A 19,651-nucleotide genomic window follows, 5' to 3' on the forward strand; every position below is an offset into this window, starting at 1 on the left:
CCAAAAGAAAATTCCGAATTAGAGTATTGCTCTCCGGTGATTGGTAACTACAAGAGAACTCAACAAAAACTCAAGTGGCAGCTACTTGAAGATTCAACAACAGAGATTAGATTTTCGCATGCTAATGAAAACTATTATAGCAGTAATAAAATCAGTACACAATTGGCCAAAGCAGAAGATCTTCATCTAGAGTCTGAATGTGGCACTAGCAAACAGGTTACCACGTTGAAATCTTGTCTCAAGAAACCAGACAGCTTTCGTAAGTTCCTTCATTTAAGGGTAGCTTTTGACTTGCCAATCAGTGATGACTTGCAGGAGAAGAGACTCTCAGTGTGTGCAACAGAAATTGCAGACTTCTTGGATTGGTGATGTCTCGGGGATCTTTTAAACCTTGTTTCTGTGTAGCTTGATTAGGGCCCTATAGGATTCTGTGACAGCTCAGCTAGGATGTCTCTACTATGAATTGTTCATTTGATGAATATGTCAACTGACATGAAGCAATTAACGTATGATGTAGTTGTGCTCCTTGTAACTCTCAGTTTTTGTTTTTTCTTTTTGAAATTGAGAGAAGCGTTTGATGTTTTCTATTCATGGTTCCTTGGGTTCCAAAGAAGAAGAAAGACAAACAAAACAAGGAATTAGGATTTTAAGGAATTAGGGCAATGTGCCTGAATTGTTTTGAGGTTGTATTTGGGTGAGATCGACCTACTTCAGTGCTATCTAGAACAAATGAAAAAGGGGAATTTTAGAAAACTAATCAAAGTAAATCTCAATTCCTATTTTTTCCTAAGATTTTGAGGATTTCAAGAGCTTAAAGACTTGATACACAGCTGGTGAAAAAAAAAGGACTGAATGCATATACTAATCTAAACTTTGTGAGTCAAACACAATTGTGTTTCCTTCACCCACTCTCTTGGCGAACTAACAAAGCATCAATATCTGCTACTATTTTCTCGCACATAATTACCTCAAGCATCGCTTACTCCTCAACATCATAGACAATGAAATTCATTTCTGACCAATTCTCAACAGTTATATTTAAGGTGTACTTTCTACCAACACCTCCCACATCCCATATTGAGAAAATTAAAGGTACTAGCATCATTATTACTAATGTCATTAAAAACAGAAAGAAACAGCTCTACTACAGACAACCGAGTTGTGAAACCTTGGGAGAATCGACTGTCACGTCAATTGGAGAAAAAAAAAACACTGCTTATTCTTTTTCTGTTGCCCGTAGGACTTTTATCAGACACTTTCTCACCTTCCCACAACACACCCACACTTCAATGGCCATCACGTCTCTCTCACTTCTCCAACCATCTCTCTTCTCACCATATTCTTTTGCTTCTGCTTTTGTTTCTTCTTCTTCTTCATCTTCTTTTTTCAGTGGGACCCAATTCCAGGTTCACAATAACTTCATCTCTCTTTTTTATTCTTCTTCTTGTACGAAATTCAATACAAGGGTCTCTGCGGGGCGTTTTAGATCGGTAGTTAGTGCTTCCGAGGACTACTATGCCACTCTTGGGGTTCCAAAGTCTGCCACTGGCAAGGAAATCAAGGCAACGTATCGAAAGTTAGCATGCTAGATACTGAATTTTACTTTGGGGCTTCTTGTTTGAAAATTGAAAGGTGAGGCAGAGGATCGAAGGGAGAGAAAGAGCTTTCGGCTTCAAAGGAATTGCATCGTTGGTTTCGTGTGTTGATTTCGAGTGGGAAGGTGGGGCTGAATGGGGGGAATCGTGCTTGAGGAAGACGAATGAGGGAAGATGGAAGATAGCTCTAAAAATGGGGGGAAAGGGAGAAACGACTCATTTTGGACTGTTACAGGTGAATGAAGTTGTATAATTTTTCCACGTGGGATGTGGTTCCCCCACGGTTTTCCTTCCCGGTTGTCTATAGACTTGAAAACAGAAATTATACTGACTAAAAAGATATCATTGAAGAATGGACAGGCTAGCTGTACAAAAGGCTTCACTTTTAACAACTTCTACGACAAACTTACAACAGTAATTGCAAAAAAGCAAGATTCTTTGAGAGCTTTTAAAAACTTCAATGGGTCAGGCATAGGCATGATGGCAATTCTTGACCTATCATCTATCAACATATTCAGGATCCGCATATCTACAGGATTGAGAATTATATAAAATATACAGTAAATTATTTAACCCGAAAAACAAGAAGGAATTAAGGAAGCCAAGCCAGTTTTACTTCTGTAATTAGGGTAGAATTTCATGTATAACTTGGAAAAGGCATTATTGAAAAACGAAACTCTAGAAGAAGATGATGCAAATTTTAAGAGAAAAGAAAAGGGTAGAAAATATTCAACTCTAAATTCATTTCAGTTGGGATTATTCCGAAAATTAGGGGTGGGCAGTGGAGTCCCGCACCCCGCACCTCGCTACCCCGTCCCCTTTCTCCCCTCCCCCGCACGGTGAGGTGGGCAACCCCACCCCGCCCATGCGGGGGCGGGGGCGGTATGGCCCCATCGGGGACCCCAATTTATATATATATATTTATAATATACATATTTATAAATATTTATTATTTTTACTGTATATAAATATAGTAATATGTATTAAGTAGAACTTTTACTTAATACTTTGTGTAAGTTGTAGTGTAGTAATAAAAATAAGGGTAGTGGTGTGATATTTCTGTCTCCTAATTTTTTTCTCTCCGTACAATTGAGAAAAAATGTTATGTCTTTTCACCGGTGATAGTCTACTGTTAATGATAGTGGTAACCTGTGTTGTTTAATTCAGTCTTTCCAGTACATTATGAGTAGTTACGAAGTGATGGGGTTGAGTAGGAACATTATTATCGATAAAAAATGTTTTGAGTTTAAGAAGATAAATGCAAGATGGTGGAGAATCACTGCGAGCAGCTGTCATGCTGTGAAGTATATCTCCATGGACCAAGAATCGTTGGGTTGGTTGGCTGGCATGGTGAAGGAAGGTGCAGTTCTTGAGGGGTCTTCTAGTTTTCTTAGATCGCGTAGAAATGGAACTTAGGTTTTGGTGGTGCAGAGGCAGCGCAACTCGTTTGGAAATTTTTTATCCGTATCAGAGTATGGTCAAGAGAAGCTGTGTGGCTTACTTGCGATACCAGAAGGGAGGAAAGGGGTTGGGTGGAGAAATTTTGGGAAATTGTTGATGGAAGTAGCTGCAACTTCCTCTGTTTCGGGAAGGAACAACAGAGGGAGCCTGCCGTGGTTGCCTCTTCCTCTGTCGCAGGGGCACCATGTTTATTCTTTGTACAGAGAAGCCTTATCTCGAGCTCCAAAACCTACAGGGAGGTCAGGAATTACTTCCTCTTTGGTGATGGAGCAGTTCTGCGAAGACAATGGCAGGCGTGTGTCGGGGCTACATTTGGAAACTCTTATGCATGCTTTGGTTGAGATGGAGGCGCAAGTGGGAACATTGCAAACTAATATTGTTTTTCTTAAACGGTGCATTGAAAAGGGGATGCGGAGGGACTTCGGTGTGGGCCAAGGAGGAGGCTCATGTAATGGGCTTAAGGGGAAGCATGTGGCTTTAGGTGGGCCTCACCCACAGGCCGGCCAAGTGGCTCAGAGGCCTTGTATGCAGGTCCAGCCAGCCCATTAGACCCAGGGGCGTAAGGGTGAGACTAGAGTTTCAGTTAAGTTGGTCAAGTGGCCTAAAGGCCTTGTATGCAGGCCCAACCCGTTCTTCAGGCCCAGGCTGTGAAGCATGTCTGGAGACGGAGGGATGCCACTAGTGACATCCCATCGTCGTCACGTGGGCCTCAACCCTCACCGCCGACAGTGGGTCAGGGATCAGCACCGATGATGGTGGGTCTGCCAGTGAGGTATGGGGCGGAGGAGTTGGTGCCAATAGGGAGCAGAGATGCAGAGCAGGAATTGAGCAAGACAGTGAGCTGCTTTCCATCGCAGGAAACTGAATAAAAACAACCGTGTGTGGGGTCGACATCAATGAAGTTGGGTTTGTCGGCGAGGTCTGGGGTAATGAAGGATGTGTTGGCAGTGCTCAGAGATGCAAACCCGAGTATATGCAGTGCCGAGAACTTCACTTTGATGACGGTGATGGCATAGAAACTGCCGTACGAGGTGCTCAGAGACTTTTGTGTCTCCTTGGTATCGTCTGTCACGCCAGAACATGGTATGAGGTCTTCGATAGGTTCGCCCTGTCTGGAGATGGGTGGTTTTGCTGGGGATTTGATGGGGGATTGCACTAGAATTGAACCTGAAGTTGAGATAAGGACCTCCAATAATTTTTTGGTACCTAGCGGTGAAATTGATTGTTCTAGTGGCTCAGTTTTAGTTTCGAATATGCAATTGGCCTTGATTGATAAAGATTGGGTTGGGGAGGAGGGGGTTGTTCTAACCCCGCTGTGCTCACTTCCTCCCAGTTCTAAATTTGGGATTTATCCTTCAAACTGGGTCTTCAAAAAGGTGGAATAATTACAGGCTATTTTTGGGGTGTCCTGCGAAGGCTATGAAGAACAGTTTAAGGCCCTTGTTGTGGCTATTGAAACTACTTGTTCAAACTCAGCCTCTAAGAGGGATAGGGAACTTAGAAGGCTAACTTACTCCATTAACTATGATTTGAAGGAAGTGAGTGTTACGGAGATAATTTAGGGCTTTGATTTGTAATATTTTAGGGATGCTTTGATTTGATATCTAGATTGTATATAGCAGATAATTAGGCTATAAATAAGTTGGAAACACTTACCTTGTATAGTATTTAGGCGCTGGAAATCTGGCATTAACTATGTAAATCTCTTCTATATAATCAAAGGAAACCCTATGGAAAGGGTATTCAGACCAACTTCGACATGGTATCAGAGCCCCTCTGATTTCCGTTGCGTTGGTCTTAATAACAAGGTGCATTTTTTTCATCGCTATTCTTGGGAGTTTTTTTTTTTTTTTTTCCTGATGCAGCAAGTTCATTCTTGCTCTTAGTGGGTCTCGGTGCTTTCTGTAGGGTCAAACCTTGTGGGTTTGAGTTTTTGGTGGCTATCATACCAGTTTCTCAGAGTTGCGAACTATGTCCTTCGGTGCGAGGCACTTCTCTCGGTGATTTTTTATGGTGGATGTGCCTCTTTATGGCTGTCGGCATTCTCTAGTGGTTGATGTGTGGTAGTCGACCATTTCTGGCATGGCTGACAATGGAGCTGGTCCTCGCCTTCTCTCTCGCGGTGCTTGATTTGTGGTGGCTGGGTCGCTATGGGATCATCGGCTCTCTCTGTGCCTGACAACAGTTTCTGTGGCAGTTGCAAGGTGCTCGGCTTCCTTTAGTTGACATCATCTCTTAGATGTCGTCGTACTTTGTTGATTGATTTTTCTGTACCTTCTAAGTTCTGGGTAGAAGCTTTATCTACTACTGTGTATTTGATCAATCGTTTGCCTACTGCCACTTTAAATTATGATTCTCCCTATTTTCGATTATTTGGCATATCTCCTGAGTATCAATCATATCATACTTTTTGGTGTGTTTGTTTTGTTCATCTGCCACATGTTGATTGTCACAAGCTTGCTGCCCAGTCTGTCATGTGTGCTTTTATGGGATATAGCCCTACTAAGAAAGGATTTGTTTGTTATGATGCTCATGCAAACAAATTTCAGATCTCCTGGAATGTGATTTTCTTCGAAAATCAATATTTCTTTCAGTCTTAGGTTATTTCTAATTCTCATATTACTCTTCTACCTGCTTTAGATGATGTGCCTTCTTATATTGAGCAATTTAAACCAGGTGTGGTGTATCATAGACGTCCTCCTTCAACACCTCTTCCAAACGCTGATCTGTCATCTGATTCTGCGGTTCCTATACCTCGACGCTCCACCCAGGTTACATATCCACTAGATAGGTATGGTTTTTCTCATACCTCACTTGCTACCACTCTCGACATTGTTTCTATTCCTCACTTCTATACTCAGGTAGCCACCCAAGCATGTTAGCAGCAGGCCATGCAAGAAGAAATCCAAGCACTTCAAGAAAATCACATTTGGGATCTTGTGACTTGTCCCTCTGGTGTCAAACCTATTGATTGTAAATGGGTGTACTCAGTCAAGTTTCGATCAGATGGCTCACTGGACAAATATAAGGCCTGTCTCGTGGTTCTTGGGAACCAGCAGGAGTATGGTATTGATTATGAAGAGACATTTACACCTGTTGCCAAAATGACTATTGTGTGGACTATCTTGGCACTTACTGCATCGCAGGGGTGGTCTCTCCGGTAAATGGATGTAAAGAATGCTTTTCTACATGGGGATTTGAAGGAAGAAATCTATATGTCTCCACCTCTCGGCATGTTTGCTACACCATCCTTAGAGGTTTGTCAGCTACGCCGATCCTTGTATGGACTAAAACAGGCTCTGTGTGCATGGTTTGATAAATTTCGCTCTACTTTACTTGCTTTTAACTTTACTCAGAGTCAGTTTGATTCCTTTTTCTTTCTTCGCAAGACTTCTGCAGGAATTGTATTGCTTCTAGTATATGTTGACAACATTGTGATTATTGGCTCTGATGCTGAGTTAATTAATCAATTACAACAGTATCTCAAGGCCTCTTTTCACATGAAAGATCTCGGTCTCCTACAGTACTTTCTTGGCCTTGAGGTACAGATTACTCCGACTGGTACATTGTTACACCAGCACAAATACAAGTAGGAAGTGATTTCATTGGCTGGTCTTCAATCGGGTAATTATGTTCTTACTCCATTGGAGATAAATCTTAAGTTTCGTCAGGAGGAAGACGAGCTTCTATCAGATCCATCCTTCTATCAGCAACTCGTTGAGAGTTTGAACTACCTGACGATTACTCGTCCTGACATTTCCTTTGTTGTGCAGCAGGTCAGTCAATTTATGCAGGCCCCCGACACCTTCACTTAGCTGCTGTCCGCCGCATTATCCGATATCTGAAGGGCATCTCTACACGTGGGTTGTTCTTTCCTAAGGAATCTTCCTTATAGTTGGTGGGGTATAGTGACGCTGATTGGGCCGGATGTGCGGATACTCGTTGCTTTGTTATTGGCTGGTGCATGTTTTTAGGCAATGCACTCATTTCTTAGAAAAGTAAGAAGCAAGATAGAGTTTCCAAGTCCTCCACTAAGCCTGAGTATCGAGTTATTTCTTCCGCCTACTCTGATATCACGTGGCTTTGTGGGTTATTGGGTGAACTTGGTTTTCCTCAGCTTCATTCCACTCCTCTTCATGCTGATAATACCAATGCTATTCAAATCACCGCCAATCCTGTCTTCCATGAGCATACGAAACATATCGAAGTCAATTTTCATTCCATACGTGAATCCTTTGATAGACATGTAATTACTATTCCTCACATTTCTACTGAACATCAAACTGCAGACATATTCACTAAAACTCTTTCTCGGCACTGGCATCAGTTCTTGGTTGACAAATTGATGCTTCTTGATCTACCAGCATCAATTTGAGGGGAGATGTTACGGAGATAATTTAGGGCTTTGACTTGTAATATTTTAGGGATGCTTTCCTTGATATCTAGATTGTATATAGCAGATAATTAGGCTGTAAATAAGTTGGAAACACTTACCTTGTATAGTATTTAGGCACTGGAAATCTGGCATTAACTATGTAAATCTCTTCTATATAATCAAAGGAAACCCTACGAAAAGGGTATTCCGACCAACTTTGACAGAGAGTGATGAAAGGGATAGATCGAAAGGGAGGGGCAATTTATGTTTACATGAAGCCTAAGATCATATCATGGAATGTGCGAGGGCTCAATAATCGCAATAAATGCCTTCGTATCAAATCATTATTGCGGATGTAGAAGGGTGATGTGGTGTGCTTTCAAGAAACAAAGTTGCAACACATTGATAGAAGAATTGTGCGAAGCCTATAGGGATGCTCGTATGTGGGTTGATCTTACTTGGCCTCTGAGGGTGCCTCAAGCAGAGTGTTACTTATATGGGATAAAAGATTGGTTGAGGCAATTAAGGAGTGTATTGGAGATTTCTCAGTAGCAGCTCTTTCATAAATGTTGTTGATGGATGGGAATGGGCATTTGTAGACACCTATGGTCCTAATGTGGACAGGGATAGAAGAAGGCTATGGGAAGAGTTGGTGGGTTTATACTCCGTTTGGGATGTGTTGTGGTGTATGGGGGTGATTTTAACATAACTCGCTTCCCTAGTGAGCGATTGAGGCATTATCGAAATTCTATGGCTATGGAGGAGTTTTCAGAGTTCATCTTTGATTTGGAACTTATGGATCTTCCACTGGTAGGGGGTGAGTATACTTGGTCAAATGGTCGGGTTTGGTCCAAATTGGATAGATTCATGGTCTCTCCATCGTAAGAAGCCCACTTTTCGAAAGTAAGTCAGAAACGACTAGCTCGAGTCAGCTCAGATCATTTTCCTATTACTCTAGATTGTGGGGGCATGCAAAGGGGTCGCCAGCCTTTTAAGTTTGAAAACATGTGGCTTTTAGCGGATGGATTTGTAGAGATGGTGCATGCCTGGTGGTCAGCATATCAGTTTATTAGGCACTCCAAGTTTTATTCTTGCAGGTAAACTGAAGGCCTTGAAGCAAGACCTGAAGAAGTGAAACTTGGAAGTTTTTTGCCACATTGACAATCAAAAGTTGACTCTTTTGGAGGAATTGCAGGAGATAGAGGGTAATGAATTATTGGGTGATCTTTCGAAGGAGATGTTATTGAGGAAGGCCACGATGATGGCAAATCTGGAGAGGTTTTGTTGTCCGAGAAGACTTCATGGTGTCAAAAATCTAGGGCCCTTTGGCTGAAAGAAGGTGACGAGTGCACGAAGTATTTTCACAAAGTGGCTAATTCACATCAACGTAGCAATGCTATTGAGTCTCTATATTCAGGTACTCAAGTTCTATCTTCTCTTTCCGAGCTTGAAAATCATATTGTGCATTATTATGAGACCCTACTCACTGAATCGGCTAGCTGGAGGCTGAAGCTTGATGCCTTGTCCTTCGAGGCAATTGATTCTTAGAGTGCGAGTGTCTTCGAGAGACCTTTTGATGAAGATGAGATTTATAAGGTTATCTTTGGTATGGCTAAGGATAAAGCGCCAGACCCAGATAGTTTTTCAATGGGTTTCTTTCAAACTTGTTTGGACATAGTGAAATGTGATGTTTTGCAAGTTTTTAATGAATTTCACTATTTCCAAAAGTTTGAAAACTCCCTTAATGCGATGTTCATTGAGCTCATCCCCGAGAAGCATGGGACTTCGATTATTGAGGATTTTCACCTTATAAGCCTGGTTAGTAGTGTGTATAAGATTATTTCAAAGGTTCTTGCTAATTGGTTAAGTCCTGTGTTGGATCAGATCATTTCCAAGCCCCAGAATGCCTTTATTCATGGGAGACAAATTCTTGACTCAGTACTTATGACAAATGAGTGCTTGGACCATAGATTGAGGGAGGGAGGTTCAGGTATCCTGTGCAAGCTTGACATGGAGAAGGCCTATGACCATGTGAACTGAGATTTCCTTTTATATCTACTTGGGAGGTGTGGTTTTGGTGATAGGTGGATTTCCTGGATGAGTCACTGTATTTCTACTGCCCGGTTCTCAGTTCTAGTTAATGGTATACTTGATAGGTTCTTTGATAGTTCACAGGGCTTGCGACAAGGAGATCCACTATCTCCTCTGTTGTTTGTTATAGTTATGGAGGCCTTTAGCCAGATGGTACAAACTACTGTTGGTGGAGGTAGGGGTGTAATCCGGTCGGTCCGGACCGGAGAAACTGACCGGACCGAAAAAATGCATGGTCCGGTCCGGTCCAATAAATAAGGAAATTTTGGTCTTCGGTTCGATCTCGGGGTGGAGATTTTTCGAACCAGACCGGACAGGACCGGTCGAATAAAAAAAATATTATATATATTATTTATATAATAATTGTACAATTAACAATATAAAATTTTAAATATGTTATTAACACTTGTTAATATTCAATGATTTAACTAATATATAATATCAAATAGTTAATTATATAATAATTATATAAATTAATAATATAATTTTCATCTAATTTATTATCATTGACCATATAAAATATTTTTTTATTGAATTTGTTACATAATCCACATTAATAAATCACTTAATTTAATTTAGTATTTTCAATAAATTTTTTTATTAATTGATTTAAAAAAATAAAAAAAGAAAAAAAAATTAGGTCGGTCCGATCCCTATGAGTATTTGGTCTGGTCCAGTAATGGACCGAAAATATTCAATCCATTGCCGAATCGGACTGACCAGATTACACCCCTAGGTGGAGGTTTCTTATCTGGTTTCCAGGTGGGTAATGGCACTGGTGGCTCCATCATCATCTCACATCTTTTATTTGTAGATGATGATACTCTACTCTTTTGTGAAGCAGATAGCAACCAGATCCAAACTTTACGAGCATTGTTTCTTTGTTTTGAAGCAATGTCTGGGCTCAAGGTGAATCTTGGTAAGTCTAAGATGGTTCCGGTAGGTACAGTTTCTAATATCCTCAATCTAGCTAGCCTTCTAGACTGTAAGGTGTCCTCTTTGCCAATGAAATACCTGGGTCTTCCTTTGGGAGCATCTTTTAATGCTAGAGCTATATGGGATGGGGTGGTGGAGAAGATAGAGACTAGGTTGGCTGGGTGGAAACCGGTTGTATTTATCAAAAGGAGGTCGCCTCACTCTTATGAAAAACACCCTTACTAACCTCCCCACATATTTTTTATCTCTGTTTTCGATGCCTATAGGGGTGGTGAACAGGATTGAGAAACTCTTTATGGCATTTTTATGGGGGGGCATGGGGAAGGAGAAGAAATTCCATCTGGTTAGATGGAAGACAGTGTGTGCTCCAGTTGTGTATGGGAGGTTGAGAGTGAGTGATCTGAGAACTTTTAATAAAGCTTTACTGGAGAAATGCTTTGGAGATATCATTCGGAGGAGGGATCATTATGGAAAGAAATTGTTGACATTAGATATAAAGCTACTTGGGGCGGTTGGTGCTCCAATGAAGTGCGAGGGGGGGCATGGTGTGGGCTTATGGAAGTTTATGAGGGAGGTGGCCTTGTTTCAAAAAACACATTCGGTTTGTAGCTGGAGAGGGCAATCAAATCATTTTTTGGTTGAATGTGTGGTGTGGAGAACATGCAATAGAAAGGGCTTTTCCAGCTCTTTATCGTATTGCAGCTAATAGGGAGACTTCAGCGGCGAATATGTGGCTTTTTTCCCATGGCACTCACCAGTGGAATGTACTTCTTAACAATGACTTTCATGATTGAGAATTATCTAGTGTATTAGATTTTTTCAATCTATTATACTCCATGGGGACTCCTATGGCACCGCGCGACAAATTGAAGTGGAGGTACAATGATCACAAGAAATGCACGGTCAAGGCGTACTATAAAATCTTGTCAACACAGGATCTTACTCCATTTCCTTCGAAGAATATTTGGAGGTTTTGAATTCCTTTTAAAGTAGCTTTTTTTGTATGGAATGCTACTCTTGGAAAGATCTTGACCACGGACAATTTGAGGAAGAGGGGATGTATTCTGATGGATTGGTGTTCTATGTGTAAAAAACATAGAGAATCTGTGGATCATCTCTTATTGCACTATGAGGTAACAAAGATGTTGTGGAATGAAATCTTTCAAAGGATTGATATTGCTTGGGTTATGCCTTTGAGGGTGGTGGATTTGTTGGGTTGTTGGAGGAAGATGCAAGGTTGTCACCAAGTGGCAGCCATGTGAAAGATGATCCCGTTGTGCATCATGTGGTGCATTTAGTCGAAACGGAATGCGAGAAACTTTGAAGACAAGGAATGCATAATGGCGGAGTTAAAGAATTTATTCTTTCACGCTTTAATGCTTTGGTTTTCTGCTATTATACTACATGGGAACAATATTTGTGATTTCTTATCTTTAATTTATTGTTCTTAGAATGTACTCAGGGGTATTTCTGTATATTTTTTGTGTAAACGGGCTATGCCTATTTCATTCATATCAATAATATTTATCTTACTTATAAAAAAAAAAAAAAAAAAAAAAAAAAAAAAAAAAAAAAAAAAGGTTGTAGTGTAGTAAGGTGACCCTTTTATAGATTGCCAAGGCAATACAAGAGTCCCACATTACTTAAGTGTAAGACTTGCATTATGAAGGCAATTTATAAGAGGGTCATCCTACTACACTACAACTTATACAAAATATACACTAACAAATTTAAAAACTAGATAGTTTTTAAATTATAGTCATATTTACAAATTTAAATTTACATTTGAGTCAAAAAATTTATTTTTAATCACTTTTGGACCCATGAATAATTTTTAGGTCTAGTAGACAGTAGTCCATTATTGAAGTGGGTGAGGGGTGGGGCAAATTGGGAGTTTGCCCCCGCCCCCCAGCATTGGGGCGGGGAAGGGGCTACCCTGCACTGTATGGTGCAAGTAGCACTCCTACCGACAATTAATAAATCATTCTAAAATTACTACAGTACTAACAAATATTTACTTATGAGAGAATGATATAACATTAAGGCTCTATAAAGCCTAAAGGTTTGTGTAGCTTGTTACCAAGCAGTTAATCATTCGTCATGAATTTAATTGTTTACAAAAATAACAACGATGAGCAAATTTATGCATGTCCACATCAAAGATTATTTTTATACATGTATAAATATCAAAGTTGTAATTTCCACAGCTCCTCACTTGCAATCAAGAAGATCCCCTTACTCTTGCTACCTTGAGCACCAGAACTTATTTACAAGGTGGCCGAAAAGAAAAAAGAAATGTTATAAAGTAAAAAGCCCACCACAAATATGACATGCAAATGCTCAACAAATACAGGAGAAAAAAAAAAAAAAAAAAAAAAAAAAAAAAAAAAAAGAAGAAGAGGGAAAGAAAAAAGTTCCCAGCCATTTTAATTACCTAATCTGTGCTTGCACACATTCTCTCAATAACCTTAGAGTCAGTTCTATGTGAATGCTTTGACGGAGAACTTGATCCCCTTGAATAACTATGTCCAAAGAAGCTCAGTTTACCAATTTTCTTTGAGAACGAACTCATAAATTTACGAGAGTTTGACTTCTCCATATCCCTCTTCATACAAACATGTTCTTTCTCAAGATCATTTAGTCTCATTCGCAACCGCGCTAGCTCAAGTTTTAGCTCACGGTTTTCCCGTCTAAGTGATGCATAGTTGTCTCGTGGAGACATTGCTGCACTTAGTGCCCCGCTGCTGATCCGCCATGACTGGTGCACTGGCTTGTGATCATCTTCTCCATGAGAACAACTCAAGGCATTTCGGAGCCTTATTTGCTCAAAGTAGAGCACTTGTACAATAGATTGGAGAGGGAGGCGCTCATTTTGTGCAGCATGTGCACCAGCTTCTTGAGAAAGTTTTTGGAAATCAATCAATTTGCATAGCTTCTTCCGGTCCAACTCTGGTAAACCTTGATGTGCCTGAATAAGAATAAGATTATTTCAAGTGAAGGACCAGCTTGACTATCAAGTAAGAATAAAATTAGTTTTTCTCTCTTTCTTTCTTGAAATTAATCTTCACTGAGTCTTGTGTTAATCTTAGGAGTGGTTGGGTAAGTGCTTCATGACAAGAACTAAGACCAACCTCCCTCCAAAATCAGTCTGATTTATGTGGGACAATATTTCTCTAGCAGTTCCATGTGAGAAAACAGTACTCATAAGCAAGTTCTCAATGAAATCTGCGAGTGCCCTACAACACAATATTCCAGAAAAATACTGAAACGAAAGACTAGTAATACGTACTTTCAGGTAAATATCAATGGCTCGATACAACCCATCATGAATGGTACGTGCATGTGCTGGTAAAGTATCTGCGATAACCATGAACTTAGCAAGCTTGAGATTTGCATCAGGAGCAATTTCCGCAAGGTAATTATCTACTAATTTTGCAACTTTGAACAAGGCAGATTGGGAAGGTGAATGAGGACTATCAGATTCGAAAACAGAGGCATCTTCCATATCATCTTCACTATCATCATGCTGTGAGAAATTTACCAAAATCCTGTGAACTGTATCAACATCAAATAAGGTATCACCTGCATTCCTAAAAGAAGGTATCAGAAGATCGTCAAGAGTAGCAATATCCAGCTGGGATCCAATTCTCCTTTCCAAATCAAGCCTACAAGCAACAGAGCAATCAAGCATCACTGCGCTTCGCAAAAGCCCAAAAAGGAAAGTGATTGGAACAGCAAGTTTCTCAACAGGCAAGAGGCTGACAATAGTCTCAACCACAACTTTTTCATGTCCAGTTGAACCTGAAAGCAAATCAACTTTCACCTGGCTAGATGGATTCCACAAGCTGGATTTCTTTGTTAACTCTTTCTGGGCATAACCCACAAGTGATGCCCCAATACTCTCAGGACGGACCCCGCGACACTTCATTGCTGTCATGACTCTTTGATACAAGTCAATCCGAAGAACGGAGAGATCTTCTATCCACCAGTCCCCATCACACTTGGCTTGCCTGTTCATATGAAGCCTCCCTGAGCTGCTGTACTCTAAGCGTGAGAAGCTTGAGGCAATTTGCTCTGCACAAGCCTTGGAGGCTATTGCATCTATGCAACGGCTAACTATTCTAAGCTCATCTGCAAGAGGGAGTAGATTCTCACACTGTTGCAAAACTTCAACACACATTTCAAGGTTCTTGCAAACAATAATCTCAAGATATTCTTCAGCACGGGAACCAAGATTATCTTTTGAAAACTCTTCAGTCATTTCAAGGTAATCAGAAACACAGCACAGCTGTGCAACATTCATAGACGTAATTTCAAAGTTGATTCCGTAGCAGAATTTTGCTGCCAACTCAAATGCCTCTGCACCTCCTGGTAAATTAAGAAGCTCCACCGTTGAGATATCAGAGTCCCTATGTTCTGCAACTAACTTTCTGATTCGGCCACTTCGAGAGACAAGTGGGAACTGCATTGAATTTAAGAATTAAGACTATCGGTACCATGAAAACTAGGAAAATTAGCATCACTGCTAGGAATAAAGCAAGTTCTTATAATTAAAGCAATGATTTTCCAGACCTTTCTTCTTTTTAGATTTCCTTTAGTGGCTGGGAGGTCTGGGGCAAATGGCTACAAAGATAAGGTTACGGTCACTCACCCTCTTTACTTTTAATATTATATTCTTTGCGCTTAAGTTGTTGTGTCTTATGCACAACAATTTCCATTGAGTCAATTATTTTTAAGATAGTTAAGTAGGTAGAAAATGATAGGAGAAATGCTTCACTCAAGAACCTCTTCTAATTAGTAAAGTAACTATGGAATCTATGATACTAGTCAGGCAAAAGAGCAAGAGCATCAGAAATCCAAGAGGATGTGCTTTAGGTAGGCATGATTTTAATATGTGGGTTCGGGAATAAAAAAATTGAGAATAACCTAAATCCAAATTTTGTGGTATATTTATGTTGGAAAAAAAATGAGCAATTTTTTTTAAAAAAACATTATCATATTTGAAACTCTAGTAACATGCATTTCCAGTTAGAAAATGGTCATGCTAGACTTTATGTGTATGTTGGTTGAAAAGAATACAAGTAACAAAAAAATATGGACAGGTGAAATAGTTACAAACTTCTCAATTGCCCATTGACAATCAGAACTAGAGAAAGCGATTTTTTCTTCTTTTTTTTCCAACGACATACAAATGATTTTCCTCTCAATTTGACTCTTCTTCTTTTCCCATTTAAGTCACACTCTCAGAAAACTTGGGTTTCAGTTAATGTGACCTTGTTTCTTTGGGCAAATATGAACCCAAGACCACGTCTGAACCCATCCCACATTGTGCAAGTTGAGCTATAACCCAAGGGCAGACATTAAGCCTATCATATTATTAAGAATTATCTAAAAGAAAAGACAAACTAGAATTACACATCTTAAACACAGTATGCCTATATTTCCATCTAGTTTACTCATTCTGAATGCTTGCAAAAGATAAAACTGCATATGGCAGTGAAATTGTATATTGAACAGAGGAAGCACCAAAAGCTAAGTAAAGGAGCTTCATTCATCACAAGAGACATCCTCTCAATCAGAACATAATGAACAATTTATAATGAAGCAACATAGAGTAGTTACCTTATGTAATGGAAATGTTCCTCCACTCACTTCTATGGTAATATCACTTGGAACATCCCGAAAAATCCTACACAGGTTATGAGCTAATTATTTACCCAAGAACGATTGAATCCACGGGAAAAATGAACATGTAAAGTTCAAGGTTAAGTTGATAATGCTTGAATCTTGCTTCGAAACTAGCTAATAGCAAACACAACCCTTTCTTATGGATAGATGTGAAGATGCATATTCTGTGTAATTCCAATTCTAATTTTAGGGATCAGCACTAGCTCTAAGCCTATGGATTTACATCAGAAAAAAGAGTTAGTGAAAATACTCTAGTGATTTAACTCATAAAAAAACATGATCATCTAGAGCTTCAGTAATATGATAGTATGTATTGAAATATAGCCACACAATCTAGAAGGATAAAAGACACAAAAATAAGCAACATAGATCAATAAGCATTTAAAAGAATTGCATGCTAGTTAGAATATTATTTAAGGGTTGAAAGCTGTCAATAACATAAAATTTAGAACAAGGAATGACAAAGATTTATAAATGCCAATCATGACAAAACCTTTTATGAATGCAGTTTTGTAAAGACCCATAAATATGAAAATAAATCCTATAACGAAGGCACATGAAGCATATATTGTGTTAGATGTACTATGTGTGTGTATCTTCTAGATCAATCACTTCTTCACTTTGGATCTCTATTTTAGAGTCTTAATTTTGATTTTTCTAAACCCCTAGGGATTGGTTCAAGTGGTAAGGGCCTTGGTCTTTGAGGTAAGCTCTCTCCAGGTCTAAGGTTCAAACCCTTGGGTGCAAATAATTTCTAAGGAGTCATTGGACTGAAGGAATCTCTCCTTGAATTATCCAAGGTGCACTTGCAGAAAACTCCTTACCGAGCTCTTGGGTTGTGCACCCCCAGGATTAGTTGAAACTTTGTTCTGGACACTTAGTGCCAACAACAACAAAAATTAGGGGCAATGACAGGAAATGGGAATATGCCAAAAAATAAAAATCAGAAATGCCATCTTTTAGAGTGGATTTTTTTCTGGATAAGTATCACCAACAGAGGAAAACTCGAAGTGGTGCAGCAAAATTATTTAACAGTAAACTGAAAGGAAATTCTAACTTTTTAGAAAACAACTCAGTTAATTAAGATTGAAATTGGTGCAATGGAATAATGATTATGCATTTGTAGATTTAGTTATAGATTAAACAAAGACAAAGCATTCATAAGGTTTTCATAATAGGTTTAAAAGAAGAGCTTTGAGGCAAGGCACTAATAGAACACTCCAACACGCATATAGTTTATTTTGACTCTCCATGGGCGTTTTGTTTTCAGGTTAGGTTCAAACTTAAGGCTTGAAGAGAACAAATTTCTGCTATTCCAACATAACTATGCGTATAGATTGACCAGTTAGTCAAAAGAAACACATGGTCAAAACTAAAACTATGAGAGAAATATTATCTGCTAGCTTTTATGTGAGAAGGAGTTGATCTCCTACAAAAGAATCTTAACCTTTGGCACTGCAACATTCCAGTAAGATTTTTCAGGCTTGTGCTTTGCTTTTTCCTCTCGGTACAAGTTTGGGTTTTTTTTAGCATACTGTGCTCTCTTACATACATAACTTTTATTTTTTGGACTGAAAGCAAAGTTATTCAACCGGTACTGCTGAATGCTCATTTTTCCGTGTTCTCATTCTTCTTCCATGGTTTTTCTCTTTTGGTTGACTAAATTTCTCAAGCACTGCAGTAGTGTTCTCACATTAAAATCAGATCAATATTGTAACTACACTCTACAATCATATATTAGTATGCAGTCATATTACATTTTTTGAACTTTTTAAGGCAGAAGGATTACCCCTCACGCTTTAAGGCCAATTTTGACCTCAAGAACTAATGCTAAATTGAAATTTACACAAGTGAAATATAAAACCATACCATCATATTTATTTGATTTTCAGTAACTAAAAATGTGTGATACCAAAGTGAGTTAATCATCAAAACATAGAAAGACTCAAGAAATGTATCACTCATTGCGACAATAAAACCAAAAAACAAAAAACTCCCCAATAAACGTGAACATCAATAAGAAGAACAAATTACGAGATCAACGCATAGAACAAGGTATCAAATTATGTGGGGAAAATCCCATATGTACAAATAAAAATATGATAAATGGAGTGAATTACAACATTCAAACTTAGAAAAAAAAAATAAAACAAACCATTCATTGCATGGCTGCCGTGCACACTTGGCCAACGACAGCTGCTGCTGCTGCCTCTGCTGGTGGTGGTGGTGGTGGTGCTGAAGAATCTGCTGCTTGTCGTTACGGTCCATGGAGAGCAATAAGACTCAGGAGAGAAAAATGGAATATCAGGGAAGAGAGAAAAAGAGGATAGTAGTGGTGGTGGTGGTGGTGGTGGGGTTGAGGTAGTGAACTGGGGAGAGAGACAAAGACAGATACCCAGTTGGATATGTTCCTGTTGGGGAACTTCTTCTTTGGCCATTTTCGTCAAACAATTGGTGTTCAAAGCCATAGATTGCTATTGTCCAAAGCCGATGGGCCTCTCTTGTGGGTCATACTCTTTTTTTCCTCCTCATCATTTCTTTTTTAAGCTTTGCTATCACGCTCAAAATCATTCATAATCTATCTTCCACTCCAACATCCACTATTTTTCTTCCTAACTTGAATTCCTAAATTCTTTTCTACAAAGTATTTTTGGTAAAGATTCTGGCTTTTATGTAAGCAGGAAATGGGCCACAAAAGCAGGAGTTTGTGTATGTTTACAGCAAAGTCGAGATGATTCATTACAAACAAGGTACAAATTTAAAAAAGCGGGAACGAAAAAGTAAGTTATTCGCTTTTGACAACTTTGACTTATCTCACCTTAACGGTGAAAGGTAAAATATTCTCTTTGTCGTTTGCTTTGGGAACCCTTTACTTTCTTCTATTTACGTCTATGTTCAACGAGTTCATAAGATTTTAAGTACAGGTAAACATATTGTGTATGTGCGCGCGCGCGCGCGAGCGCGCATATATATATATATATATATAGTAAATCGAAATTTGTTCTTTTTTCCTTTAATCCTTTTAGACGAATTGATATCCTCAAAAAATATCGATTATAATTGCTTTTAGCGCAGATTTAAATATAAGAAAATAGATTTTGTGTTAGTTTCATTGTATAGAAAAAGAGTTAATCTACGTACAGTACTCATTGGAAACTGTTTATACAAATTCATACAGTTATGTTTAAAAAAAATTAATAATATCATTTTTAAAATAATGTTTTTCCTGTTTACCACCATCCATTAATAGAACTGCACACACAATCTCCCATTCAAGACTATAAATAAAATTTCTTATTGAAAAATGATATTATTACTTATTTTAGACAAATTTGTTTTAATCCTAGAAAAATAAATAAATAAATAAAAACGGTTCATAAACAGTAAGAAATCTTGCTTCTTATCCCTTTTCAACTTACTCATACAATAATAAAAATAAGTGGTTGGTCTTTCCAACAATTCATACTAGTAAAATATGGTCATTCTTGAGTCCATGCTAAAAAGT

The 19,651-nt window shown here is 38.9% G+C and overlaps 2 protein-coding genes and 1 long non-coding RNA gene across 3 annotated transcripts; 2 read left to right on the forward strand and 1 right to left on the reverse strand.

Annotated features, from left to right (window-relative positions):
• Nucleotides 1-4,486: 4,486 nt before the first annotated feature.
• LOC121248701 lies at nucleotides 4,487-8,077 on the forward strand. Its single transcript, XR_005937500.1, has 3 exons — nucleotides 4,487-4,594; nucleotides 4,943-4,945; nucleotides 7,658-8,077. It is a non-coding gene; the product is annotated as an uncharacterized LOC121248701 (long non-coding RNA).
• Nucleotides 8,078-9,039: 962 nt separating this feature from the next.
• LOC121249299 lies at nucleotides 9,040-9,471 on the forward strand. The gene has a single exon (XM_041148008.1). It carries the CDS (start codon nucleotides 9,040-9,042, stop codon nucleotides 9,469-9,471), a length of 432 nt encoding a protein of 143 aa, XP_041003942.1.
• A 3,143-nt stretch (nucleotides 9,472-12,614) lies between these two features.
• Nucleotides 12,615-18,905, reverse strand: LOC121250737 (BTB/POZ domain-containing protein At5g48800-like). Its single transcript, XM_041149935.1, has 5 exons — nucleotides 18,302-18,905; nucleotides 16,081-16,147; nucleotides 13,748-14,920; nucleotides 12,861-13,426; nucleotides 12,615-12,824 (listed from the first exon to the last, which is right to left on the reverse strand). The coding sequence occupies exons 1-4, from the start codon at nucleotides 18,412-18,414 to the stop codon at nucleotides 12,893-12,895; spliced, it is 1,887 nt and encodes a 628-aa protein (XP_041005869.1). The 5' UTR covers nucleotides 18,415-18,905; the 3' UTR covers nucleotides 12,615-12,824; nucleotides 12,861-12,892.
• Nucleotides 18,906-19,651: the final 746 nt, after the last annotated feature.

This window comes from Juglans microcarpa x Juglans regia, chromosome 2D (genome assembly GCF_004785595.1).
Source record: "Juglans microcarpa x Juglans regia isolate MS1-56 chromosome 2D, Jm3101_v1.0, whole genome shotgun sequence".
NCBI classification, from domain to species: Eukaryota; Viridiplantae; Streptophyta; class Magnoliopsida; order Fagales; family Juglandaceae; genus Juglans; species Juglans microcarpa x Juglans regia.